The 23751-nt window shown below is 43.4% G+C and overlaps 1 protein-coding gene across 1 annotated transcript; it reads left to right on the top strand.

The window, feature by feature from the left end:
- The first annotated feature begins 216 nt into the window (after positions 1-216).
- On the top strand, positions 217-23100 carry nsmce4a (NSE4 homolog A, SMC5-SMC6 complex component). Its single transcript, XM_070876683.1, has 11 exons — positions 217-520; positions 2571-2651; positions 3049-3179; positions 5378-5523; positions 5744-5843; positions 15145-15235; positions 16646-16740; positions 17649-17697; positions 19624-19709; positions 21894-21979; positions 22878-23100. The coding sequence occupies exons 1-10, from the start codon at positions 253-255 to the stop codon at positions 21954-21956; spliced, it is 1110 nt and encodes a 369-aa protein (XP_070732784.1). The 5' UTR covers positions 217-252; the 3' UTR covers positions 21957-21979; positions 22878-23100.
- The last annotated feature ends 651 nt before the right edge of the window (positions 23101-23751 follow it).

Below are 23751 nucleotides of genomic sequence, written 5' to 3'. Positions count from 1 at the left end.
GGTTTTATAAAGAAAATGCCTTTGTATGAAGAGAGCGCGAACAGAAAAAAAATCAAACGTTTCAAAAGTGGTCCTTTCCTCTTCAAATAACGGCATCCAATCCAGTGCAAATGCAGGGGTGGGTGTGAGGGCGGAGAGGGTGAATGTGCGCCTACGGTGCACGTTACTGACGTCAGCGCGTCTACGTGAGGCGACGACGCGGACAAAGGCAGCACGCGCCCACCCGCTCACCCAGTTGGTTGCTGGGAGACCATGTCTGAGAGCAAAGGTCGCGTTCGAGTGTCGCATCCGAGCGGCGGCTCTCAGCGCTCCACCGCGAGCACCTCCAACGGGATGGCTACCGGAGCCGGAGGGGGGCAGACGCCGCGCGGCAGGAGAAACTCGGCCGTCTCGGATTGTACCATGACCGAGGACGAGGACCTCGGTGACGGCGGCATACCATACGGGGCCCGGGACGACGACCCGAACCGACGGAGGATGCTGAGGCACCAGTACCGGGAACTCATCAACAGCGTCCAGCGTGAGTGGGCGGCGGCGGGGCCTGGAGCTTGCAGCCAGCGCGAGACCCTGGCTTCCCCCAGTGTCCTCAAACATAAGTGCTCCTTTTTACAGTAGCAAATGCGAATGAGGAACTAAACCACAAAACGAAGGAAACGTGAAATAATAAATAACATTCCCAATATCCACGAGGCTACACACCCACACCAGTTTAAATCCGACAGGCCAAATTGGTTACCATGGTTTCTAACTTCCGACTTGCCCACATCCACATAAATGTTGCAGGCTATCTGGTCCTTTTTGTGAAGGAGTGGGCAGACCTTTGCGATGCTGGTTGTAATTCACTTTTAGCAGGAGATGTAATAATAGATAAGTTCGCTGGTTTAGAAATTACTTGGAAAAAAATAGATGCAATTGTGGAATGTGATCCTGAAAACCAGTAAAATTTCTCTATCATTCCAGCTTAATCTTCCCCATTACCCTTTTACTCTGATGTAGATACCAATCTGGATTGTGTGAAGCCTGTTTTGTTTAAATGGAGAATCCCAGCTCCAGAACTTTATCCAATATTGTAGGAATCCAAAATCCTTCTTTTTACACTGTTCCACATGCATCATAGAACCATAGAAAATAGGTGCAGGAGTAGGCCACTTGACCCTTCAAGCCTGCACCACCATTCAATAAGATCATGGCTAATCATCATTTCAGTACCCCTTCCCTGCTTTCTCTCCATCCCCCTTAATCCCTTTAGCTGTAAGGGCCATATCTAACTTCCTCTTGAATATATCCAACGAATTGGCATCAACAACTCTGCGGTAGAGAATTCCACAGGAAAACAGTGAAGAAGTTTCTTCTCATCTTAGTCCTAAATGGCTTACCCCTTATCCTTGGACTGTGTCCCCTGGTTCTGGACTTCCCCAACATTGGGAACATTCTTCCTGCATCTAACCTGTCCAGTCCTATCAGTATTTTAAATGTTTTTATGGGATCCCCTCTCATTCTTCTAAACTCCAGTGAATACAGGCCCAGTTGATCCAGTCTCCTCATATGTCAGTCCTGCCATCCTGGGAATCAGTCTGGTGAACCTTCACTGCACTCCCTCAACAGCAAGAACGTCCTTCCTCAGATTAGGAGACCAAAACTGAACACAATATTCCAGGTGAGGCCTCACCAAAGCCCTGCAGTAAGATCGCCCTGCTCCTATACTCAAATCCCCTAGCTATGAAGACCAATATGCCATTTGCCTTCCTTACTGCCTGCTGTACATGCATGCCAACTTTCAACGACTGATGTACAATGACACCCAGGTCTCGTTACACCTTTTCCTAATCTGCCGCCATTCAGATAATATTCTGCCTTCATGTTTTTGCCCCCACAGTGGATAACTCTCATTTATCCACATTATACTGCGTCTGCCATGCATTTGCCCACTCACTTAACCTGTCCAAGTCACCCTGCAGCCTCTTAGCATCCTCCTCTTAGCATCCTCCTCGCAGCTTACACCGCCACCCAGCTTAGTGTCATCTGCAAACTGGGAGATATTACTCAATTCCTTCATCTAAATCATTGATGTATATTGTAAATAGCTGGGGTCCCAGCACTGAGCCCTGCAGTACCCCACTAATCACTGCCTGCCATTCTGAAAAGGACCCGTTTATCTCGACTCTCTACTTCCTGTCTGCCAACCAGTTCTCTATCTACATCAATACATTATCCCCAATTCCATGTGCTTTAATTTTGCACACCGATCTGTCATTGCTACTGCTAAATCAGACCACATTGCTTATGGCTGTTTTCCCATGGGCAACCCATTACTCCACAATATGAATTCGTTGCTTGCATCGCTGCGTATCCTGGGTGTCAGGAATTGAATACCTATTGGACCAGTCCAGACCTGGAGGGTTCCCCAATGCCTTAAATTAAACTTAACATTCTCATTCTCATATTTGTATCCTGCCACGGCCTCATCCCCTCCTTATTTCCATAACCATCTCTCGTGTTGCAATCATAAGTAGACCTCAACATTTTTTAAGTGGTTACCTGATTTTCATTTTCCCCCTTTAACATTTCAGAGAATCGGGAGGATATGATCAGACCCAACAGTAATAAATTAACAGAAGCACTTGAGGAAGCTAACAAACTGTTTTCGAATGGTGAGTACCCTTTATTAATATGCAATATATCTTACAAAGAAAGGGTTACATGGCAGTGAAACCCAAAAATAATCACGAGGACGAAGTTTGTGACGTATCTCAAACCAAGTAAACTGGCTAATATAGCACTGGCTAGTTTTTCCTGTTCAGCCAATAGTTAAAACTGTATACTGTAACTAAAGGATGTCTGATCTTTAGCTTGGTCAAACTGACAAAAGTTACACCCAGCATTATGTACTTTTTCTTCCACCCCTGATTTTCTTGATGGTGATTTGGTATTTGTCTCTCATCCCCTTAGATTCATAGTGAAATTATATTGCACAGGGACCTCGTCTGAGTTTGAAGACTTAAAACTACCTTCGAAAACTGAAATTATATCTTGCTATGTACCTTTCAGTCCGACAGACACGCGAGGCAGCCCTGGATGCCCAGTTTCTAGTGCTTGCAACAAACCTGGGTCAAGAGAAAGCTAATCAGTTGCACACAGATATGATGGTTTTTGACCCATCAGTCTTTGCAGAGGAACTGGTAAGATTTCATTGCACACAAAAGTTCATGACATTAAGAATGATATTGTGGAGTGAGTTACATCCAGAGGCTTGTTCGCTATCAAACTGGAAAAATAAATTGGAAAGTTTTCAAATTCATTCTGAAAGATGGAATTATGTTTAACTCTGCTTTATTTAATTTTTACAAGACTGTTTAGCAGCTTGCTTAATTACCATGATTAGAGCTGCTAATGATTGTAGTTGTGATCACCATATCCATACAACAGCTTTGACAGTTGTGTTTTTTGGTAGTTAAGAAGTGGACTTTGGCTTTTATGAACAAGTATTGGATTGACTGAATGTGATCTAGAAATAATGATTTCTAATAATTTCTAGTATTTTACTTTTACTACTTTTTTTTTACATAAAAAGAATGAACTTTGCCTATTGTTTCTCAAAGAATAAAATCATATGGTAATGATGCATTGGAAACCTAGATGGTTACAGCAGAGGAAGAGTCTGTGCTGGCTTTTTGCTAGACCGTACCCAAGATTATGGCAACGTCTTATGTTTAAATTGAAGAATTATGTTATGACCTGATTTAGTATGCCTTTCATCGCTAGATTATGCAGGAGGAATACATTAATTTTGGATTGTATTCTCCAGCTAGCATTTTTCTACAAGAGTTTAAGAACATAAGAAATAGGAGCAGGAGTAGGCCATTTGGCCCCTCGAGCCTGCTCCACTATTCAATAAGATCATGGCTGATCTGATCATGGTCTCAGCTCCACTTCCCTGCCCGCTTCCAATAACCCTTTACTTCCTTATCGCTCAAAAATCTTTCTATCGCTGCCTTAAACATATTCAATGGCCCAGCCTTCACAGCTCTCTGGGGCAGAGAATTCCATAGATTTACAACCCTCAGAAGAAATTCCTCCTCATCTCAGTTTTAAAGGGGCGGCCCCTTATTCAGACTGTTTCTCCTAGTTTTAGTTTCCCCTGAGTGGAGATATCCTTTCCGCTACACCTTGTCGAGCTCTCTCATTACTTTATATGTTTCAATAAGATCACCTCCCATTCTTCTGAACTCCAATGAGTATAGGCCCAACTATTCAACCTATCCTCATAAGTCAACCCCCTCATCTCAGGAATCAACCTCGTGAACTTTCTCTGAACAATCTACAATGCAGATATATCCTTCCTTAAATACGGAGACCAAAATTGTATGCAGTACTCCACGTGTGGCCTCACCAATACCTTGTACAGTTGTAGCAGGACTTTTCTGCTTTTATACTCCATCCCCCCTTTCAATAAAGGCCAACATTCAATTTGCCTTCCTGATTACTTGCTGTACCTGCATACTAACTTTTTGTGTTTCATGCACGAGGACTCCCAGGTCTCTCTCTCCTTCAGCACCATGCAATTTTTCTCCATTTAAATTATAATTTGCTTTTCTATTATTTTTGCCAAAGTGGATAACCTCACATTGTCCCACATTATACTCCATCTGCCAAATTTTTGTCCACTCACTTAGCCTGTCTATATCCCTTAGCAGGTTATTTGTGTCCTCCTCACAATTTGCTTTCTCACCCATCTTTGTATCATCAGCAAACTTGGCTACATTACTTGGTCCCTTCATCCAAGTCATTTAATATAGATTGTAAATAGTTGAGGACCCAGCACCAATCGCTGTGGCACCCCACAAGTCACTGTTTGCCAACCGGAAAATTACCCATTTATCCCGACTCTCTGTTTTATGTTAGTTAGCCAATCCTTTATCCATACTAATACATTACCCCCCAACCCCGTGAACTTTTATATTGTGCAGTGACCTCTTATGCGGCACCTCATCGAATGCCTTCTGGGAATCCAAATACACCCCATCCACTACTTCCTCCTTATGCACCCTGCTCGTTACATCCTCAAACAACTCTAGCAAATTTGTCAAACATGATTTCTCTTTCATAAAACCATGCTGACTCTGCTTGATTGAATCATGCTTTTCCAAAAGTCCCGCTACTGTTTCCTTAATAATGAACTCCAGCATTTTCCCAACGACAGATGCCAGGTGAACTGGTCCATAGTTTCCTGCTTTTTGTCTGCCTCCTTTTTTAAATAGGGGCGTTACATTTGCGGTTTGTTAATAAAAGTTAGAATGAGTACATATATAAATCATATTGCTACACAAAAATTAAATGCTCATTACAGTACTGTTGCCAATAAATTATTTATGTACAGTTAACATTCATGGGTTTGAACCGACTGGAAACTGAAGGGAGTGATGATGACGATGAATCTGCAGGGTGGCTTCCTAAAGATGCCTGGACCAAACTAGGAAATGAAACTGAAAAATATTTTAAAAGAGCTCAAGCTTTTCATTATATGTAAGTTGAGCACATTTTTTTCCTGTTATCTGTAGCAATGTTAAATGTCTAATGCTGCAATCCAAATGTTCATTTATAGTATAACGGTGATTACTCTTCAGAAGTACTTCATTGGTTGTAAAGTGCTTCATGACATCTTGAAGTTGTGAAAGGCATTGTATAATTGCAAGTCTGTACTTTACTTTTTTACAAAGTTAACCATATCTATCTTGTGGTGTAGGCTGGGATCTTTTAAGAGTGAACCTCCAGTTCCACGACAACGAATTGAAAGACAGAAAAGGGTCCCAACTAAGGAAGAACGCAGAATAATGCCAACGCAGGTTTGTTGATTTTATGCCAGCTTTGCAGGAGATCTGCATTTCATTATTTCAAGCCTAAGTTCAGGCTTTTTTTTTCTACTCCAAAAAAACTTGGGTTCCACGCTTATCAGCACAGTATGAGGAATGCTGTGTAGTGCAATCACATTTGTGCACTGAGGTTCTCTGTTTTCTTGCTTTTGTGATGAAAGTAATGTTTTGATCAGGGAAGAAACATTGATCCATTTAGCCTACACTTGCAAACCTCCCATCAGTTTCCTTACTGTGAGGCTGAAACCAACAGCCTTGCACAGAATAAAAACAGAAAATGCTACAAATCGCTGAGATTTCCAGCTTTTTTTTGTTTTTATTCTGGATTCCAGCATCTGCAGTATTTTGCTTTTGTATTAGTCTTGTATAAAAACTGTGGTATATGCAAGCACTCTAATAACGACTCCACGAGATAAGGGTATAGTACTTGAACTGTAGTGACCTTACGTCCTTTATTGCAGCGCCAAGAGTGAGGACACCAAGAAGTGAGCTCCCTTTTATACTTGGTTGCCTGCAGTGTACAGGTGACCCTTGGGTCCCCAGCAGCAGCACCCTCTGGTGGTACAGGTATAGTGTATACAGGGTGATGGTACATTCAGTGGTCTAGTGTTACAGTACATACATTAACATGCATATATAACAACACTTCCCCCCCCCCCCCCCTAAGCCTTTCCCAAGTCCTTATTGCTATGACATGGGGAAGTGATCAGTAGTGGACGGTGGGAGGTTGTGGTGAGAGTTGTTGGGTGCCGGGTGTGATCCATGTGTTCATGGCTGCACACATCCATTCCCCCCCCCCCCCGCATATATAGACCATGTGGGTATATCACTGTTGGAGGATTCCGCAGTGGTGGAGTAAGTACATGTTGTTATGGGTAAGGTACATGCATTGTAGAATGAGTAGGTGGTGGCGTTTAGTGGTGGGCAGAGCCACAGGGTGGCGTGGCCTCCTTGTCCTCCATTGGTGGTGGAAATCTGGTCATCCCAGGTTCCACCGGGAAAGCTGGAGGGTACTGGCCTCTTGCTCCCGGTGCTGGCCCTGGTGGCCAGAGCGGGTAGGGCCGATCTGGGACAGGTTGCCAGTGGTAGTGGCTGTGCTGCCCATTGACCGCTGTCCCTGCAGTGGGTATGCTCCCATTGGGTGTGTGAGAACCCTTCCCGGGGCACATTGGTCCCGGAAGCACAGGCTACATGATCAGGTGGCCCGCTGGACCTGGGTGTTTCCCACGGTGGGTTACCTTTGGCATTGTCAGTATACATGCAGAACCCAGGATCATTTCTCATTCTATCATTAGCAAATATGATACATTGGCTCCGACCGCAACTAGCCGACTCAAAATTGTTGTATCTCTTTACACTTTCACATTTGTCACTTACAACGCTTTCTTGTGTGCTATCAGTATCTCTGTACAAGGTTACATTTGGATACCTGTCTTTGTTGGTTACATTTCTCCCATTAGCATTGCCGGCATCACCATTCAACAGTTCATTTATATACCTGCATTCATTAATTATACTTTTATCCTTAATATCACCGGCATCACTGTGCCAAGAGTGGAACTGTCCCTTTAATTGTTTTGGGTTGCCGGTCTTCTTTAAAGGGCCTTGCAATCTTTCCCCCAATCCGGTTCGCCGCTCAGTAACACATGTTGCTCCCTCAACGCTGCCCCTTGTGGTCTGGTTGCAGCCATCTTGATTTCAGGTGCTTCGCCTCGTGGTGCGAGTGCCATCCTCTCTCTCTCTCTCTCTCTCTCTCTCTCTCTCTCTCCACGAGGTAGGCTGCGGTGATCCTTTTCTCCCCAGGTTCTGCCACGGACGCTGGGAATCTACCTTCTGCGCCAATCATCTTCCCTCGGAGTCCTGCTATTGGAGCCCGGAAGGTGAGGTCTGGTCGTTCAGGTTGGATCGTCTCGCCGTTGAGTTGTGCAGTCTGTCGCCGCCGCGCAGTCGAGTTGGATGGTAGGATTTTCAGGTGCTTCGATGGGTCCAAGTTTGGGGTCGCTTAGGATGTCGATCGCCGGGGCCCGGAGGCCTTTGTAGCTCCAACAGATTTGGACCTGCTTCATCTATCTTCTTCCCAGCAGCGTTAGACCATCTCTGGCAACGATCTACAAGGGAAGCTTGTGCATCGCGCCGCCATGGGACACCTGGACCTCCACACTGCCAACGATTGGGATGGTGCCTTTTGTGTAGGTGAGCAGCTTTGCCTGGATTGGGGACATTTTTGGTCGTTTGGCAGCGTTGTCCCAGAGTTTCTCAAAGGCCGTCTGATTCATCAACGACTGGTTCGCCCTTGTGTTGATCTCCATCGAGACTGGAACCCCGTTGATTTCTACTTCCATTTTCCACGGGGATCTCTCGGTGGAGCAGGTATATATTCCGTACTCCTCTTCCGGGGCTGAGCCGCTTCGAGTTCATCAGCGCTGGAGCCCGGGTGATCGGCCAACTCTTCAGCGACTCGGTGAGTAAAACTTCTACACATTCGCTGAAGGTGACCTTTAGTATTGCAGCCTTTGCAGGTATAGTCTTTGTAACGGCACTGGTGGGCCCTGTGGTTTCCTCCACAGTGCCAACACGGGGCTAGCTGGTTGGCCCCATGTGGCGGACTCAGGGTTGTGGGACTCGGGGCAGCAGTCTTGCCTCTGAAAGTCGCCATTCGGTTCAGTGTCGTCGCCGGGTTAGAGTCCTGGGTGTGAGTCATCATCCGTTTGGAGTCGCAGACTGAAATCATGAATGCCTGGCTCACTTTGATTGCCTTCTGCAGGGTGACCGTAGTGTCCGCAGAGAGCAGCTTATGGATGAGGCCCTCGTGGCCGATTCCAATAATGAAGATGTCCCTTAGTGCTTCGGTGAGGTGGTTGCCACAATCACACGGTGCAGCCAATCTTCTCAGATCTGCAGCATATTTAACAATTTCTTGGCCTTCGGGTTGCCGGTGGGTGTAGAACCGGTGCCTGGTTGTGAGGATGCTCACTTTAGGTTTGAGTTGTTCTCGTATTAAAGTTATGAGCTCCGCATAGGTCTTGGTTGTCGTCTTCGCTGGGGCTAGCAGGTCCCTGACAAGGCCGTGGACATTGGGCCCACAACTGCTGAGCAGGATGGCTCTGCACTTGTTCGCCAGCAAGGTCGGTGAGTCCCCAGCCAGTTCGTTCACAATGAAAAAGTGTTCCAGCCTTTCCACGAAGGCATCCCAATCTTCCCCATCAGCGAATTGTTGGAAGTTGCTTAGGTTAGACATATTGGGCCCAAGTTTCCACATGATTTGCGCCTGATTTTTAGGAGCAACTGGTGGAGAACGGACTATCTTAGAAATCGCAATTCTCCACATTTTTTTTTTCTGCCGTTCTAGTCAGGTAGAACAGTTCTACTTTGGAACAGAATTTTTTCTTCAAAAGGGGGCGTGTCCGGCCACTGACGCCTGATTTGAAAGTTTCCACAGTGAAAACGTACTCCAAACTAACTTAGAATGGAGCTAGTGAAGATTTTTGTCGAACTGAAAAAACCTGTTCTACACATTAAAAAATCAGGCGCAGCTTACAAATTAGGCGTCCAGAACGAGGTGAGGGGGGGAAGTGAAGTCATTAAATTCTACAATAAATCCTTATTTACACTTCTACAAATATTATACAAATAAATCCAACCTGAATAAACATTTATAAGCAAAGAAAAGATTAAATAAACCATCTTCCTACCTGTGTGAAAGTGCTTCAGCCAGCCTCACAAGTTCGTTCGTTCGTTCCCGATGGCAGGGGGGGGAGGAGGAAGACGTGCCAGACGGCGGGAGGGAGGGAGGGAGTGCGGGACCGACCGACCGCCCGCCTGAACGCAGCGGGGCGGGGGGGGGGGGAGGAAGGAAGACGTTCCAGACGGCGGGAGGGAGGGAGTTCGGGCCCGATCGACCGAACGCAGCAGCGGGGGGGGGGGGGGGGAAGGAAGCCGTTCCAGACAGCGGGCGGGAAAGAGACAGTGAGAAGGCTGCAGGAAGCCTCAGTGCTGATCATGGAAGGGCAATGTGGTTTTATTAAAAAATGTTCAAAAATTAAACAGCTACAAAGAACTACAAAAATGGCCAAGTGTCAATGTTTCCTTCACACTGCGCGTGCGCGAACGCTCCAACGCGCACGCGCAGGGTTGCCGGCAGGAAAAAAACGAATTTAAATAGTACCCGCCCCCTCCCACTTACAAAATCGGCGCGAGTGAAGGCTCCGCCCCCCCCCCCGGGCGCCGCGCCAAACAGACAAGGAGCTGCAGGGCTCTCCAGAATTGAGAGTTTTTTTAGGCGCGAAAAACGGGTGCCCAGCTCGAAGGGGCGCCCGTTTTTTATCGTGTGGAAACTTGGGCCCATTGTGTGTGGAAATTCGTAACCTCGTCGCATGTTGTGGTATTTGCAAGCACTCTAATAACGATTCCACGAGAAGGGTATAGTAATTGAACTGTAGTGACCGTAGCCCTTTATTGCAGCTCCTAGAGTGAGGACACCAAGAGGTGAGCTCCCTTTTATACTTGGTTACCTGCAGTGTACAGGTGACCCTTGGATCTCCAGCAGCAGCACCCTCTGGTGGTACAGGTATAGTGTATACAGAGTGAAGGTACATTCAGTGGTCCAGTGTTACAGTACATACATTAACATGCATACATAACAGAAACCATCTAGGTTATGGTAGTGTAGCAGTTATGGTATTTGACTAGCAACCTAGAAGCTCCGAGTTTAAAATCTCAACATACAAGTTGAGAAATTGAATTCTGTTTAATTTAGTAATCTGGGCTATCATCAGGGTGGGGCGGGGCGGTGGGGATGATGGGGAGAAGCAACTGAATGTTTAATTTTTAAAAACCCAGTTGGTTCACTAATATCCTTTTCGGGAAGGGAACCTGTGCCCAACTGGTCTGGCCTACGTGTGACGCCAGTGCCTTATTACGGATTCACTCTAAAGTGCCCTCTGAAGAAGCTTAGAAAGATCCTCCCATTATTCAGAGCAACCAGAGATGAACAATAAATGTGGCCTTGCCTGCATTGCCCACATCCCAAGAATTAAATAAAACATGCCCAATTTCCTAATTAGAATTCTTTTTTTTAATGCCATGGTTTTCTACTTCCCCGCTCCCATTAATCTTTCCTTATAACTCAGCTCTTTTTGTCCAGGAACTGACTTTATAGCCCTCCTTTGGCTCTAAAGATTCTGCATTTCTTGTACAAAAGCAATCAAAACTTGTTCTCGTGATTCAACTGGGCAGTGGAAAACCAAAACTGGGCTCATATATAATTGGTATGTTTTTTTTAATTGTTGAGTAGCTTTGAGAACTTTGTTTATTTTGGATGTGCAAGATAGCAGTGTATCTGATTGCACATGAAAACTACATTGGCCAGAATGGGGGAAAAATTGAAATTAGCAGAAGGGCAGTTTCTAAATAAGTGATTTTAAATCATGATAAGACACCGTGTCAACTTAAGTGCTGCAGAATTGATTTCTTTGAGAGTTAAGCCATTGATGTGCAAATAGTGACTTGCCTTTTATTTTACATTTTCTGTTTTTTAAAAAAAATGTGGTTTTGTCTTAATTTTTTTCTGTAGAATGTAGATCTTTCAGTAGAGAAATATCATTTTTTTTTCACCCCTCCACTGTTGGTCCATGTCTTGCCCAATTTCCCTGGTTAAGGTTAGCTGGAAACATGTCTCTGGCACCTTGACAATGCTATCTAACCGATTTGAGACAACTAGCAGATGTTTTGCTTTCAAAGCTAATTTTGAGTTGATTTCTTTGTCCATTTTTAAAAAAAAAAATGACTGCTTGAAGTAAGAAGTTTGCATTGAAGGAATGAGAGAGAATCTCTGACTAATTCCTTTGTACAGCTTCTTTGGAAAATACAAAACAGATCTTTCCACTTATTGGTTGGGATTTTGGCAAATACATGCTGAGCTCATGGAATAAATCTGACCTGTTACAATGATCATTTTTCTTGGCTTAAAAGACGGTCAGTGACCTGTCCATGCATCTACTTGCACATTATTTAATTTCCGTATTTTACTTCCTTACCGCCGTTCCCCCCCCACCACCCCCAACTGCACCTAATCTGTTTAATACTCATAACAGGTACAATTACAGTTGTGAAGTTGGGTTCTGCTGCTCTATGGCAGTATGTTGGAGTACCAACGTGCAGGAAGCTTCTGATTTTTAACACTTTACTAATTGACTCTGAACTGGTAACTTAAAAATTGGGAATTATTCAGACTTCCATGATCAGTGCTTTGATTTGTACTTGATGTGGGCGATGCTGGCAAGAACACATTGAGGCTTCCAGATTGTGCCTCAATGTGTTCTTGCCAGCATTGCCCACAGCGCTCAACACTTGGCTGCAGCCCACATTGTGGTAACAAGCCACTCATTTGTAAATACAACCACGAAGAAGGCGGCCCACACCCACCATTTCAGGGCAACTAGGATTGGGCTTTAAAAGCTGCCAATCTGGCTCAGCGGTTGCACTCTTGCCTCCAAGTCAAACGTTTGTGGTTTCAAGCCCCACTCCAAAAAACAGCACATATTCTAGACTAAAGAGAAAAAGATTAGTGAAGATAAATGTGGGTCCCTTACAGTCAGAATCAGGTGAATTTATAATGGGGAACAAAGAAATGGCAGACCAATTGAACAAATACTTTGGTTCTGTCTTCACTAAGGAAGACACAAATAACCTGGATATACTAGGGGACCGAGGGTCAAGCAAGAAGGAGGAACTGAAGGAAATCCTTATTAGTCAGCAAATTGTGTTAGGAAAATTGATGGTATTGAAGGCCGATAAATCCCCAGGGCCTGATAGTCTGTATCCCAGAGTACTTAAGGAAGTGGCCCTAGAAATAGTGGATGCATTGGTGGTCATTTTCCAACATTCTATAGATTTTGGATCAGTTCCTATGGACTGCAGAGTAGCTAATGTAACCCTACTTTTTAAAAAAGGAGGGAGAGAGAAAACAGGGAATTATAGACCGGTCAGCCTGACATTGGTGGTGGGTTAAATGTTGGAATCAATTATTAAAGATATAATAGCAACGCATTTGAAAAGCAGTGACAGGCGGTCCAAGTCAGCATGGATTTATGAAAGTGAAATCATGCTTGACAAATCTGCTAGAATTTTTTGAGGATGTAGAATGGATAAGGGAGCCAGTGGATGTGATGTATTTAGACTTTCAAAAGGCTTTTGACAAGGTCCTACACAATAGATTGGTGTGCAAAATTAAAGCACATGGTATTGCGGGTAATGTATTGATGTGGATAGAGAACTGGTTGGCAGACAAGAAGCGAAGAGTAGGAATAAATGGATCCTTTTCAGAATGGCAGGCAGTGACTAGTGGGGTACCGCAAGGTTCAGTGCTTGGACCCCAGCTATTTACAATATACATTGATTATTTAGACAAAGGAATTAAATGTAATATCTCCAAGTTTGCAGATGACACTAAGCTGGGTGGCAGTGTGAGCTGTGAGGAGGATGCTAAGGGGCTGCAGAGTGACTTGGGACAGGTTAGGTGAGTGGGCAAGTGCATGGCAGATGCGGTATAATGTAGATAAATGTGAGGTTATCCACATTGGTGGTTAAAAACAGGAAGGCAGATTATTAGCTGAATGGTGACAGTTTCGTAAAAGGGGAGGTGCAACGAGACCTGGGTGTCATGGTACATCAGTCATTGAAAGTTGGCATACAGGTACAACAGGCGGTGAAGAAGGCAAATGGCATGTTGGCCTTCATAGCTAGAGGATTTGAGTATAGGAGCAGGGAGATCTTACTACAGTTGTACAGGGCCTTGGTGAGGCCACACCTTGAAGATTATGTACAGTTTTGGTTTCCTAATCTGAGGAAGGATATTCTTGCTATTGAGGGAGTGCAGCGAAGGTTCACCAGACTGATTCCTGGGATGACAGGACTGACTTATGAAGAGAGACTGGATCAACTAGGCTTATATTCACTGGAATTTAGAAGAATGAGAGGGGATCTCATAGAAACACATAAAATTCTGACAGGATTGGACAGGTGAGATGCAGGAAGAATGTTCCTGATGTTGGGGAAGTCCAGAACCAGGGGTCACAGTCTAAGGATAAGGGGGAAGCCATTTAGGACCGAGATGAGGAGGAATTTCTTCACCCAGAGAGTGGTGAACCTGTGGAATTCTCTACCACAGAAAGTTGTTGAGGCCAGTTCGTTAGATATATTCAAAAGGGAGTTGGATGTGGCCATTATGGCTAAAGGGATCAGGAGTTTTGGAGAGAAAGCAGGAATAGGGTACTGAAGTGCATGATCAGTCATGATCATATTGAATGGTGGTGCAGGCTCGAAGGCCGAATGGCCTACTCCTGCACCTATTTTCTATGTTTCTATGTTAACAGTGCATTAATAAGAGGGTGTTGCATGAGCTGCCGCCTTTCGAATGAGATGGTAAACTTAGGCCTTGGCTACTCTCTCAATTTGATGTTCAAGATCCTCGGGCACTATTTGAAGATGAGCAAGTCATTTCTACTGGTGACCTCGCCAACATTTATCTGTCAGCATTCCTAAAACAGATTATCTGTTCATTTATCTGGTGTGCAAATTGGCTGGCACATTTTCCTACATTACAACAGTGATTACACTTTAAAATGTATTGACTGTGAAGTGATTTTGGATATCTTGAGGTTGTGAGGTGCTATACAACTGCAAGTTCTTTTCCTTTCTTGCCTGAGAATTTATTAAAGATTTTTTTTTTGTCAAGTGATCAACTATATTTAGCATCTGTAACAAAGTTAGTGGTGTATAAATGCAAATTCTTTTCTTGGAGACAATTCGACGACTTCTACATAAGCATTCATTCGATTTGTTATTGCATCAATTTGCTATTGTTTGATTTAGTGGGTTTAACAGACTGCTTTTACCTCTGGGACCTGGTTTAAATCCAGACCAGATTTATGGGATCAAAATCTCTCGTCTGGCTTTTGGAATTCAAAATGAAATAAGTCGGGGCAGTCTCATTTCAGAACTGCCCATAGTTTGACCGGGGTCAGCTCATTTGAATGCCCCTGCCAATGAGGGCGCACTGCTGAGACCTGCCATGCCAGCCAAATGAAAACAGGTGAACATAATGGCACTAAAGAATAAACAGCTGGAAATAAAAATGGGAGCAGCAAGTTTAAGCTGTGTAGCTTGGGGATGGTTGCTTTTAGGCATATTTAATTATCCAGAATTTTAAATTTAACAAGTGATCGGTTGATTTTGAACAACCTCCTTTCATAAATATTTTATTGAAAAAAAATAGCTGAAGAAAATGGATGAATCTCACCAAGAAGCCACAGAAAAGGAAGTAGAGAGGATCTTGGGACTATTGCAGGAGTACTTCAAATCTGACCGTGAGTATGGTACATGCAGCATTCTAACTGCTGGACCTGTGATACTATTCTTTAAAATTATGGAGTGACTCCTGCCAACGAACCGGAAGCTGTGCAGAAGCATTCTGCGCATAACTGTCAGATCCCAAATACAAAAAATAACGTTCAACACCAGACGGAGGATTTGAGAAGTGCTCTGGCTTCTTGGCTTTCTCACCAGCCCGCTCGCTTTCTGGCTTTTAAAAATTTTCCTGCCTTTCTCACCACCCTTCACAACTTAAAAAAATGTTCCCGGTTTTCTCAAAACCCATCTCCCTTCCTGGCTTCAAAAAAAAAATTCATGAACCCGCTCCCGTGACGAACCAGCAGCACGCATGCGCAGACCACTTCCAGTTTGTTGACAATAGTCGCATCCTTAAAATTAATACTAAAGATATACTTCTGAAACGATCTTTGACATTACTGTTGAAGGCAGAGTTTAAAGTTGTTGAGTGATGTAAAGTCGAGCTGTATTTTTTTTGAGACATCTGTAGCAGTAAATAGTTGATAAATGTACTTAAAGCTATTTCCAGCTTCTTAAAATCTAGACTTGCATATAGAACTTAGTTCCTGTAACTGTTGCCCTTTTTATCAATCTTTTTTCCTCACTCTTCTTAGTCACTCAATCAGTCGTCTATTCTAATCTAATTGTTCTATTCTTTGCCAGATGACCCTGCTCTTCCCACCTGATTCTAACTCGTTTAGCAAGAATGACTCCCCATCTTGCCTTGCTGCCAGCAGTGTGATTCTGCTGATGTAGCACACAGCTCCATTCCCCTACCACCACCACCAATAGAATAACAATGAGCCAACATAACCATGCACCTCAAGAATGAACCACTGAATTGTCAAGAAGGGCACTCGCAGAATAAGTAACATTCTGCATTCAGTATTTTATGGTGGGAACCAGCTGCTGCAGCCATTTTCTTTATCCTGTCTTCCTCAGCATTTCTGTCAAATACTTGGACAGTTATCTCTGACCCATGTACCCACTTACTCACAGGTACAACTTATCTGACTCATAGCACATCAAACTACTTCTGTATCTGAATACACTCCTGTGCCATTGTTCACACAATACAACAAAAACTTTTATCTAACCATGTATAATTGACTCATCTTCCTCTTCATTCACTCCACCGCACTCCCACTTTGTCATCAATAACATCCATTTTGCTTGTGAGCAACGCCATCAAGTGGCACATTTCAGTATATCAATATATTATTGGCTATCCAGGCACTTTTGCAGCTTTTCTTTTTTGCTGATTTCCACTGCAATCTGACGGCATTTGCTCAACCAGAAAGTGCATTTAAATAGATTTATAGGATTAAGATTTGATGAGATAATGTCATCAGAAGATATTAATTTCTCGAATGCATTATCTTTTACAGCTGAAACGCCAATCAATTTCTTTGACTTTGTAATTGATCCACATTCTTATTCACGGACTGTGGAGAACATTTTCCATGTCTCCTTCATTGTGAGAGTAAGTATTGCATAAAGCAATTGACGTGAATTGCAACCGTTTGCACTAAAATGCCCCTTCCGCAAATTGTATATTAAGCATTGTGTGTAAGAGAGAAGAATGTATCTTGCAACAGGGATGCTTTTTTCCCTTTCTCCTGATGTGTAAAGGTCTTGCTGGGGTGTAGTCCCATGAGTGTTGGTCATCATGTATTACCTCACGATGATATTCATAGGCTATTCATTCGTGGGTATGTCATGGCTGGGCCTAGATCTGCCTTTATCTGATAATTTTACATAGGCAATTTCAACAGAGGTCATTGGTTTTGCTTCTGATCACTATCCCTTCTCTAGCCCAGAAGTGCAGAAGCCAATTGTAGCATCCCTCTTGCTGTCCCAGCTGAGATAAGCTCACTCAGTACAGATTGGGGAATTGTCTGTCTTTCTGTGTGTCTCATCAAAATAATAAAATTAGGATAAGTGCCAGTGCTGTGCTTCCTAAGGATCTATATTTCTAAAGCAAAATAATAAAAGTTAATTGCGAAACTTCCTGACTGCACCTAATGCTGTATTTATATTGGAGCTATTGGTCTCAGACCAGTATTGTTTCCAGCTAGGTAGTACCTTGCACATGCTTTTCGATGTGGTTACACATATGCTTCCACTAAGTTCTCTTCAACCATGGTTAAATGTTTAGGGAGCATGGATGGACTCATTGACACTCTCGACATTTTTTGTTTAATTACCTTATGTGTTCAAGGGACTTTGTGTACATTTATTAAACATGGTCCGATGATCCACTGGAGTTGCACTTTATGATGTGAGACACTCTTCTAAAGAGTCTGTCGCCTCTTGTGTTTGGAGTTGGATCCGGTCCCAACTCCTAAGTTATTAGCTACTATTTAAAATTACCAAATATTGTCTTTTCAGGATGGTTTTGCAGCCATTGGGCTTGACCAAGACAAGTTACCGATCATTGGTAAGTTGCTCCAGAGATTCGTCTCCTTTCTTTTATAGCTGTTCTCAACATGCTACCAGAACCTTAATGGGGACTAATGTGTAGCCCATGCATAACCGGACTCTTGTCTTCTTAAAACAAAAAATAAATAAATCCCACGGCACTATTCGGAGAAGAGCAGGGGTGTTCTCCTGGTGTCCTGGCCAATAGTTATCCCTCAACTAACATCACTAAAACACATTATTTGGTCATGTATCTCATGTCTGTTTGTGAGATCTTGCTATGCACAAGTTGTCTGCAGCAGGTGTTGGGTGTCCTGGGGTTGTGAACTGTGCAGTACAAATGCAAGTCATTTCCCTTTTCCTTTTATACTTTAAAGCCATCACAAGAATTTTAGCATCAATCATTAACTGTGACTTGAACAGCATAGTATGTAACACTAGGAAGGAGTTATTAAGTGTTCAAGCTGCCACTAACTGGCATACGCAAAACATAAATTGTAATAAGGGTCTGAAATAATAACTTTTATTTATATAGTGCCTTTAACATAGTAAAACGTCCCACGACGCTTCACAACAGTGTTACAAGATAAAACATAAATTTGACACCGAGCCACAAAAGAAGAAATTAAGGCAGATGACCAGAAGCTTATTTAAAGATTTTAAGGAGTGTCTTAAAAGAGGAAAGAGAAGTAGAGGGGCGGAGAGGTTTCGGGAGGGAGTTCCAGAGCTTGGGGCCAGGCAGCTGAAGGCACATCCACCAATGGTTGAGCAGTTATAATGAGGGATGTTCAAGAGGCCAGAATTTGAGGAGCACAGACATCTTGTGGGGTTGTGAGGCTGAAAAAGATTACAGAGATAGGGAGGAGCGAGGCCATGGAATGATTTGTAAACAAGGATGAGAATTTTGAAATCAAGGTATTGTTTAACTGGGAGCCAATGTAGGTCAGAGAGCATGAGTGATCTTGACGGTGCGAGTTAGTACAGGGGCTGCTGAGTTTTGGATGACCTCAAGCTACGTAGTCTGGAATGTGGGAGGCCAGCCAGGAGTGAGTTGGAGTAGTCAAGTCTAGAGGTAACATATGTTTTTAATAATAGCCAGTGGGCAAGGTGTTGGAAAGTTGTCACTATTCAAGAACTTGGCAAGGCTCAGTGCCTTCAACAACAACTTGCATTTATATAGCACCTTTAATGTAGTAAAACGTCCCATGCAATATTCCCTGTAATTTTTTTGGGTGCGCGGCCCTTTTAAGTGGCTGCATTGTCCATTCAAATCTTCACACATGCGCGGTTTCTCCCATGCAAAAGCCATTGTAAAAACCCATCTGATTCACTAATGTCCTTTAGGGAAGGAACTTACCCAGTCTGATCTATACGTGACTGCAGACCCACAGCAATGTGGTGGACTCTTAGCTGCCCTTTGAAATGGCCGAGCAAGCCACTCAGTTGTACCAAACCACTACATGGACTGCAGCGGTTCAAGAAGGTGGCTCTCCACCACTTTCCCAAGAGCAATTAGGGATGGGCAATAAATGCTGGCATTGCCAGCGACACCCACATCCCATGAACGAATAAAAAAAAAATACAAACCCGAGCCTCAACCTGATTGCAAAAGTGTAATCTTTTCTCACTTCTCACACAAGCTGGTCTTTTGGCCTCCAATTGAGATAGACAATTGGTAATGAACTGTGAGCAGTTTTGTTATTTGGGGCTGCAGCTTTTGAGATCTTATGGATTATCTTGCTCTTGAGTTGAGACTGCCTCATAAACACTTAATGCATGAAGTAGATTTTAATCGAATCCATCTGAACATCTGAACAAATTCAAACCTAAGTCACACAGTGTCTATTGGTCAGTATTTGTCAGTGCATATGAAATGCAAAAATAACAATTTGTGGGTATCCATGTATCATCAAAGGAAATTTGTATTTTTGTGTGATCTTTTTAGAGCCAGTAAATGAAGGTGTGGATAATGAAAGGCCACAACAACAAAGGCAACAAACAGTAATTTGTTTGAGTCAACAGGAATGGAAGGTAGGTATAGTAACTAAAATCATACTACTGGAAGCTTTCAACCAAATTATGTTAAGGGAGCCTTTATTTTATATTATCCTGTTGCAATTTAATGGTTTTGCTTAGTTTTTCAAAGCTGTCCATATGCCAGTGTATAATGACAAGTGAATGTCTTAAATTGTTGGATAACATACTCGCTTATTCTAACTGATTCTGTTGCTATATTTGAATCTGTAAAATACTGTCCCAGACCTCGGGTGCTCTGATGTTCTGCTTGGGAGCAGCAGGAGAAAAATAACTTGTGTTAAGGAAGTGGTATTGAAATGAGAGCATATTGCAATGTACGTTGTGGAGCAGGCGGAGGATGATGTACTTTTGGGGGCATCCAGAACTGAGGAGGACGCTCCAAAGACCCTCACGGTTGACAGTGTCAAAGGCCTTTGTAAGGTCGAAGAAGGCCATGTATAAGGGCTGGCGCTGTTCCCTACATTTTTCCTGCAGCTGTTGCACTGCAAAAATCATATCCGTTGTGCCCCGTAGGGGACGAAATCCGCACTGTGACTGGGAGGAGCTCCTCAGCCACAGGGAGAAAACGGTTGAGGATTCTAGCGATGACTTTCCCAGTGGCTGATAGCAGGGAGATTCCTCTGGTTGCTGCTGTCTGTTTAAGGATCACTGCCTGCTCCACGACGACATGCAGGCCATGATCCTTACCAACATATCCATCACACACCTAATCCACGTCCAGACCGGGGTCAAGCAGGGCTGCGTCATCGCCCCAAACCTCTTGTTAATCTTCCTCGCTGCCATGCTCTACCTCACATTCGACAAGCTCCCCGCTGGAGTGGAACTAAACTACAGAACCAGTGGGAACCTGTTCAACCGTCGCCGTCTCCAGGCCAGGTCCAAGACCACTCCAACCTCTGTCGTCGAGTTACAGTATGTGGACGACGCCTGCATCTGCGTACTGTATCACATACAGAGGCTGAACACCAGGACATACTCGACGTATTTACTGAGGCGTACGAAAGCATGGGCCTTACGCTAAACATCAGTAAGACAAAGGTCCTCTACCAGCTTGTTCTCGCCGCACAGCACTGCTCCCCCAGTCATCAAGGTCCACAGCGCGGCCCTGGACAACGTGGACCATTTCCCATACCTTGGGAGCCTCTTATCAACAAGAGCAGGCATTGACGACGCGATTCAACACCACCTCCAGTGCGTCAGTGCAGCCTTCGGCCGCCTGAGGAAGAGAGTGTTTGAAGACCAGATCCTCAAAACTGCCACCAAGCTCATGGCCTACAGGGCTGTAGTAATACCCGCTCTCCTGAATGGCGCAAAAACATGGACCATGTACAGTAGACACCAAGTCGCTGGAGAAAGACCACCAACGATGTCTCCGCAAGATCCTACAAATCCCCGAGGAGGACAGACGCACCAACGTTAGCGTCCTCGTCCGGGCCAACATCCGCAGCGTTGAAGCACTGACCACACTTGATCAGCTCCACTGGGCAGGCCACATAGTTCGTAAGCAAGCGCTCGACTCGGAACTCCTTCACAGCAAACGAGCCAAAGGTGGGCAGTGGAAACGTTACAAGGACACCCTCAAAGCTTCCCTGATAAAGTGCAACATCCCCACTGACACCTAGGAGTCCCAAAGACTGCCCTAAGTGGAGAATGTGCATCTGGGAGTGCACTGAGCACCTCTAGTCTCGTCGTCGAGAGCATGCAGAAATCAAGCGCAGGCAGCGGAAAGAGCGTGCAGCAAACCAGTCCCACCCACCCCTTCCCCCAACGACTATCTGCCCCACCTGTGACAGAGACTGTAGTTCTCGTATTGGACTGTACAGCCACTTAAGAACTCATGTTAAGAGTGGAAGCAAGTCTTCCTTGATTCCGAGGGACTGCCTATGATGATGATGATGATGATGATGATGATGATGATGATGATGCAATGAATGTTGACCATTACAATTGACCCTGTTGTGTCTGGAAACTCAGAAATTCTGATATGTCTAGTTAATCAAGCTATTTGTATAAGCTGAACATTTTTATGATTTGGTTTAGGTGCCTATTTCGCCCCAAATTACATTCAGATATATGTTCCACCAATAGTTTTAAAACTTATTAATCATAGTCAACTGATTAGAAAAATATTAGCTGCTAAATTGTACTTATAATAAACATACATTTTCTCTTTTACAGGAAATAATTGATACATTTGAAATAGCAGATGCCATGATACCAGCATCCAGCCAAGGAGACTGATTGCATTACTTTATATATTTAATGTATGTAGCCTTTTAAAATCTTCAGTTGTTTTTGAAGTGTGCCATTCAGACTACTTACTAATTTGTCATATCTGCAAAAATTAGCTTGTAAAGGAAAATCCGTGTTTCCTATAGACTGAAGCTTGACCTTGTGTTTGGGATAGTGGGCTGGGCAATGAACCTTTTACAATTTGATTGTGCATTGAAAATAGTACAGAATTGCACCATACACTCCTGATTTCATCAAACAGGCGCAAAAGCACGATCCCAACAGACCCCATAGCACATGCTAAACTCATTCATGTTTTTATTGAGATGTGAAATAGTACAGAAGCACTACCATTACACTGCCAGCTAGATCAGCTGACTCTGCAACCACTGTACAATCTGAGCTAGCTAACTGTTATCTAGTGGATCTCCTGTGGCATTGGCTATGAAAAATAAGGACAAGTAAGTTTCCCTTGGTGCGCTCGTGATGCTGTACGTAGAGGTGTGGGGATCTTTTTCACAACATCAATAATTTAAAAAAAATTTAATGATAGATGCAGTAATTGTGATTAAAGTCCAGATTAACTGAAATTAAAAACTTTATTTGCAATAATTTTTTTTTAAGGACTTGACAGCCCGACTCTTTTTCTTTACGGCCTTGTCTATTTGTAGTGTCACCTTTACAATGACTTGTGTACCTGTACATCAAGGTTCCTCTGCTCCATTTAAAATCTTAAATTTGTAGTATACGTCCCTTCCCCATTCTTAGTTTACATTGTTTTAAATATGCCCATCCTCCTGCCAGCCTGTCTATGTCCTCAGCACAATTTTTCACACTCCAATTTGATGGCAACAAATTTCAAGATTGTTCTGTCCTGTAATTTGCATTTATTTTTATAAAAATTCCTAACAATTTATTTTACTTTTACAGATGCCTTATACAAAATCCCTACAAGAAATGGAAGATGTGATCTTGCAGAAATGAGGATTATTTTGTACATACGGCTTCTGAAGTTTATACAGCAATGTAATAGATGCTAATATCTTCCTTTGTGTATTTTTCAGTTCTATTTTTGAAAATCACAGTTACTTTTTGCCTCGAAGTAGTTGTGCATTTAATTATTTTTTTGGAAATAAATGGTTCAAATTTCTTATTGCTGATTGTTATTTTATAAAAGAATCCATGAGCAAAGTTATGTACTGATAATAGGGTTAGAATTAAATGTTTTGTTAGTAATTTTGTACATGTACTTGAGTGGAAACGTACATTAGTATCCCTGTTCTTGGCAAGTAACTGCTTGAATTTACTAAATTCACAAATAGTCACAAATATATTTGAAAAAGTTCACATAAAATTGTACAGAATACCCAGCATAGAATTTACAGTATACCTGGGCTGGTGCTTGTTCTTCAACGAGAGCTGCCTCCTCTTCCATTTTCCTGGCCTTATAAATACTGATCCGATTCCCATTTTACATGGGATGGGGGGGATTTTAACCGCCCAAAATGGATGGGTTCGGGTCGAGTGAGAAGTTAAACATTTTTAGAATTTCAAACCCACCCACCTGGTTTTAACTGAGGCAGGATGGGGGGGGGCAGGTGACTAATCCGCTCTCAGAAGGTGAGTCAGTTGGTAAAACCTTTTAAGGAGGCTGTGTGCCTCCATTTTAACAACCTATTTATTTTTAACTCATTTCGGCTGGGTTTCCCAGGTCTTGGGGGAAACCAGGCGGGTAAAAGGCGAGATACGGCGGATCCAGAAGGCAAATGCCTTTACTGTGTTGCTTGTGGGCAAGGAGGAGCAG

Source organism: Pristiophorus japonicus, chromosome 3 (genome assembly GCF_044704955.1).
Source record: "Pristiophorus japonicus isolate sPriJap1 chromosome 3, sPriJap1.hap1, whole genome shotgun sequence".
NCBI classification, from domain to species: Eukaryota; Metazoa; Chordata; class Chondrichthyes; family Pristiophoridae; genus Pristiophorus; species Pristiophorus japonicus.
The sequence above is the reverse complement of the archived record's forward strand: the minus strand, read 5'-3'. Positions and strand labels throughout refer to the sequence as shown.

Coding starts and splice junctions, on each gene's coding strand:
- nsmce4a (XM_070876683.1), top strand. CDS start 253: ATGTCTGAGAGCAAAGGTCGCGTTCGAGTGTCGCATCCGAGCGGCGGC. Junction 5,524..5,743: donor GCTCAAGCTTTTCATTATAT/GTAAGTTGAGCA, acceptor CTTGTGGTGTAG/GCTGGGATCTTTTAAGAGTG. Junction 19,710..21,893: donor TGAGTCAACAGGAATGGAAG/GTAGGTATAGTA, acceptor TCTCTTTTACAG/GAAATAATTGATACATTTGA.